Raw genomic sequence first — 5,184 nt, forward strand, 5'->3', positions numbered from 1 at the left:
GAGGGGAGGGCAGGGCAGGGCAGGGCAGGGCAGGGCAGGGCAGGGCAGAAGCGGTTCCTGCTGTTACGGAGGCGGCTGAGGTCACTGCTCCCAGGCACTGAATTTATTTTGGCAATTCCAACTGATGGCTTTACATTCAGAAGCTCTGAACAGGCAGAACATCTGTCATTTTTCCAACAAGCCATTCCAAATCAAGCAACAGCCAGTCCAGAGGGACCGCAGCCGGATCTCAGGAGAAAGCACAGGGCGTGAAGTGAAGAAGCAGCCAGAAGCATCCTCCCCCCCCCCTTTCCGAGGAGACAGCACAATGGGAGCAGGGGAAAGCCTCACTGGGAGGGAAGCCTGCACAGAGTCCCGTGGCTCTTGCCCACCATTCAGGAGCAGCAGGTTCCCTCCTGGTGGCCCCAGCCAGCCAGCCAGCTGGCCAGCCCGCCCCTGCCCTGGCCAGGGACCACACCGAACGGAAGGAAGAGAAGCCTCGACTACGGGAGGAAAGCCTGCTTGCCCCTTGGAACAAGCACGCTGAACAGACATGCACCATCTCAGGACCAGCAAGGGGTCACACTTTCCCAAGAATAAGGATAATTAACAAATTTCATTATACGGGGGGGAGGGGGGGGACGGGACTGGCCTGTTTGTCCAATGTAGAGGGTGCGTTGAACTGGCTTGAGTTGTGAGTTGTGGGTGACCACCAGTGATTGGAGAACCCAGAATGATACCCAGGGACATCTTGCTACAAGACAAGCCCAAGGAGAATAACAACAGAAGACCACTGGTGGTCACCTACAGCTCAAACCAGTTCAAGACATTATAAATGACCCACAACCCATGCTGGAGAGTGACACTTCCCTCACACAGGCACAGGGGGGAGGGGGCGACCTTTCCTTGCTTCCTTAACCTAAAACAGCTTCTCACCCGCAATGATAGACTACTTAAAAGAGTAACATGGACTCTGGTACCAAGGCCTGCAACAAACCAAGATGCCAGCTTTGCTCTCACAGGGGTTCCTACCCCTGCTCATCCACTAATGTGGCTTACGCCGTCAGGTGTCAGCAATGCCCTCCCACCCTCTGCATTGGACAAACAGGCCAGTTGCTTCAACAAAGAATAAATGGACATAAGACTGACATCAGAAACCACAACATTCAAAAACCAGTGGGGGGACATTCTAAACTTCAAGGACATTCAGTCACTGACCTAAAAGTAGAAGTTCTGTTACAAAGGAATTCCAAAGGGAGATTTGAAAGAGAGACTGCTGAATTGCAACTGATAATGAAACTCAAGACAATGCATCCACCTGGACTGAATCGAGACCTAGGTTTCCTGTCTCATTACCAATGCTGATTTCTCCACACCTATTATATTCTCCACGCATATCTCATCTAAATCCAATCATACCTACTATTGTCATTCACTTGCTATTGTCATTTGCCTGCTAATCTCATTAGGCATCTGAAACCACTCCACTTTCCACTAAATAGGACGGATGGACTCCCATTCCAGCAGGATCTGAAGAAGTGAGCAGTGACTCCTACCCTGCTACATATTTTGTTAGTCTTTAAGGTGCTCCTGGATTCTTGCTCTTTTCTACTGTTGAGTAGATGCAGTAGAGCAGAGATCTGCTTATCACAGAAAGTATTCAAAAACCCTTTGAAGAAGTGAAAAATGTGTTCAGACCTGACTCCTCATGTAACTGACCCCACTGGCACTATCTCATAGGTGCCTATTACTGTCACACAACTGCTTTTCACACAGAACACTCAAGAGCAATGGTGGCACAAGCATATTTCATTAGTTAGTCCAGTTACCAAATATTATTATAGGACCAGGTAGGAAGACAGCTGCACCCCCTTCAGCTAAGCAGGGATTAGTGTTGACTTTCAAACATTAAAGCCCAAATTAGCTGTTTAGAAAAGGGGCAAGGACACCACGATAGAGATGATTTCATCAGAACTATCTTCAGCTCACAGCAGAAGAAAGGATAAACGAGGGGAGTCCACTCTGGGCAGGAAAGGCTTCCAAAGGGCAGGCAGCAGAGGGACCGGAAGGCTTCCGGCTCTCACCGAAGCACCACGAACTCCCGGCGAGGGTGGGGGCCCATGCTGTCCGCTACGTGGTGATACACCTCCGTGTTCTGGCCCAGGGCCTCCATCACTCTCCCCTGCAACAAGTCTTCATCCCAAAGGTGCCGCTCCCGAAGAACCCGCCGGAGCACTGCCTGCGGAGGCGCTTCCACCACAGTGGACACTTTCCACACCCGCAAAGGATATCCGTCACCTGCCTGGGGAGACAAGGAGGGGAGACACAGGATCCCTGCTGTGGACAGAGCATCCCTCTTGGGCAGGAGCTGCAGCCCAGCAGCTGCAGGGCCCCCCTGGAAAGCGCCTCTCGTGAACGCCTCAGTGGTGAGCCTCGCTCTCAAAAGGTGTTACATGAGAAGGTTTCTGCAGGCACTCTGTGCCTGTTCTTCACCGGCCCAAGGTAGACCTCCCAGTGCTCTGCATGGAGACGGAGCCCCCAACCACCTCCCCCAAGGGCTGCTCTTCTCCCCGGCAGCTGCTCAGGCTTCACTGCACTGACCACAGACCATGGCTAAAAGTAACATGCCTACCGGGCATACTTTCCTCTAGCTATAAGGAATGGTCAGCAGCGGGAATTATCACTTTACGTGATCTTTTACACAGGAACCTTTTATTACCAAAATCTAATCTAGAAACAATCATCAAAAGCAAAGTACCATGGTTTCAATACTTTCAAATTGCCAACCTTGTCAAACAACTCAACCTTGAATCTCTAGTTAAACAACCTCTTAGCCCTTTCGAAAACATCATTAGGGCAGCTAAAACATCGGCTAAAGGCCTAATTTCCAAAGCCTACAAAACTTTGATCTCAGTGGATCATGAATATCCACCATCATACCAATCACTTTGGCACAGGGACTGTAACGTACAATTAACGAATGATACATGGCACAACATATGGAACACACCACCATTCAAAACTAAAATTTCCTCAATGAAGTTACAATCATTCAAAATCTTAGCACACTGGTACCTTACACCCAGTAAACTGGCACAAATGACACATTCTTATAGCCCAAATTGTTGGAAAAACTGTGGCACTAAAGGCACCTACTTGCATTGCTGGGTAACTTGCCCAAAAATTCTTCCCTTTTGGGAAAGCATTATGTCTCAAATCAAAAGCATTGATTACTTAGTCATCACTCCCACGCCGGAAAATTTATTTTTGAACAGTTGGGTAGCTCAGGACTCTGCTCCTTCAGTGGTGGAGAGGGTTTCCATCCTGCTATTTGCAGCCAAAACTGTCATTGCATCCCACTGGAAAACAACAATGACACCCACAATTTCGCTTTGGCGCAAGAAACTGTGGGATTTATATATTATGGCTAAACTCTCGGATAACCTTACGCGGCTTGACAAGATTCCGGTCCAATCTTCTTTTATTGCTGTATGGTTCCCTATCTTGGAATATTTACATCAATTCGATGATATCCCAAAGGAAATTGATACTTTTCATCTCTGGTAACGTGTAAACAAATATTGCTTCTAAATATGTTTTGTATGTGTTTACTGTAACACCAACTATCCACTGAAGTTATAACTGTTGTAAGCTGTAAGTCAACAATTGTATCCTGTATATATCATTGCATAAATCTATGTAGATATCTACTCACCCTTTATAGCATACTTCCAAAACAATACCATTTTACAATCTTTATGTACTTAATACACCAACGTGTTTATGTATGTTATAATGTTACGAAGGCAAAACCTAATAAAATATGTTGTAAAAGTAACATGCCTCAGCCACAGACTCCTGGTGCCCAAGTACCGAAGCATTCCCAAGAGCCTCGGGGCCAATGCTTTGCCCTGGATCTACCAGCAAAGCTGGGGCAAAGCCCAGCTTCTCGGTGCATGGGCGCCAGACGGGTCAGCAACAAACTCACCTAAGCACAACCGCCACATCGGACGGCATCTTTGCCTGAAGTGCACCGAAGCAGCCGTAAGACACAAGCCTCGGGCGTGCCTGGAGACGAGTGTCTCCCCTCCCTCCTCTTACCTTCTTGCTTGACATCTCTGTGTTCTGGGGCCCGGGGGCACTGAGCCAGCCCTTGAAACGCTCCGAGGCCTCCTTCAGCAGGCTCTGGACGCTGGCCTCCAGGTCTGCTGGGGAGTCCGTCCCCGCCCACGACAGGTGCCGGCTCATCAGCTCCGATACGGAGAGTGCGGGGTGAGCGTCGGCTGACACGCAGGAGCTGTACATCCGAAGCATCATGTCCTGGGGGACCTGGGGAAGAAGCACAGTGCCCGGGGGCAGCAGACTCATTCCGCCTGCCAGAATCACCAGCACCTCCCCCCTCCCAGGAAGCCCAGCGGGAGCCCAACAAGCCTGGCTCGGAACCAGCTGCTGCACACAAGGCAATGGAGCATTTCGCATCGTGGCCACTTGCTCAGCCTGGAGAGACCACAGAATGCAACATTTTTGGTGCAGGATTCTACATTTGTCTCATGCAGAGTATCTGAAGACCCAGGAAAGGCCTTCCTCCTCGGAGCAGCCTCCCATCAAGAGTGCAGCCTTTCCGCTGCAAGTCCCCTTTCACTGCCTCAGCGCTGCCCCAAGTGCCGGGTAAGCGGGCAGGCTTCCTGCAGAGAGGGGGAGCCGCCCTCAGAGCCACCGAGTGGGAAGGGGCCGAGCCCAGCCATACCTGGAACAGCTTCTTGCAGCCTGTAATCATGTGGGAAAGGGCCTGGGTGGCAGCCATGTTTTCATTCAGGTCCTTCTGGTCTGGCTTTCCCACGGTGCCCCTCTTCTGAACCATCCTGCCCCACGGAGAAAGAAGGGCAGGTGAGAACACCGGCCGCACGCCCAGCCAAGGAACGCGAAAAGCAGATCCGTCAGCCATGCAAAAAGATGACTCCTTCAGGGGCTCTCCAGCAACAAAGCACTCAGGGACATGCACCCTCTTCAACACAGCGGATAGAATTCTCTGCCTCAAAAGGCTCTGTGCAGTCACAGAAGCTGTGCAAAGGAGATGGGGAGGGGGCAGCGTTCATCTCCGTGGGGCAGACTAGGCTGATGGGGGGGGGAAGCAACTGTAAGCTAAAGGGAGGCCTGACCTAACGGGATGGGGGGGGGGGGGGCCCAGGGGTGGACCCCCCCCCC

General features: G+C 50.9%; 1 protein-coding gene across 1 annotated transcript in view; it reads right to left on the minus strand.

The window, feature by feature from the left end:
- STARD8 (StAR related lipid transfer domain containing 8) overlaps positions 1-5,184 on the minus strand; it is a 43,429-nt gene that overhangs the window by 2,759 nt on the left and 35,486 nt on the right. The window contains exons 9-11 of the mRNA XM_015413992.1: positions 4,727-4,841; positions 4,081-4,308; positions 2,064-2,281 (exon numbers count right to left, since the gene is read on the minus strand). Of these exons, the coding sequence (XP_015269478.1) occupies positions 2,064-2,281; positions 4,081-4,308; positions 4,727-4,841 (561 nt within the window). The remainder of the gene's footprint in view (positions 1-2,063; positions 2,282-4,080; positions 4,309-4,726; positions 4,842-5,184) is intronic.

This window comes from Gekko japonicus, unplaced genomic scaffold (genome assembly GCF_001447785.1).
Source record: "Gekko japonicus isolate JY-2015 unplaced genomic scaffold, Gekko_japonicus_V1.1 scaffold2203, whole genome shotgun sequence".
Taxonomy (NCBI): Eukaryota; Metazoa; Chordata; class Lepidosauria; order Squamata; family Gekkonidae; genus Gekko; species Gekko japonicus.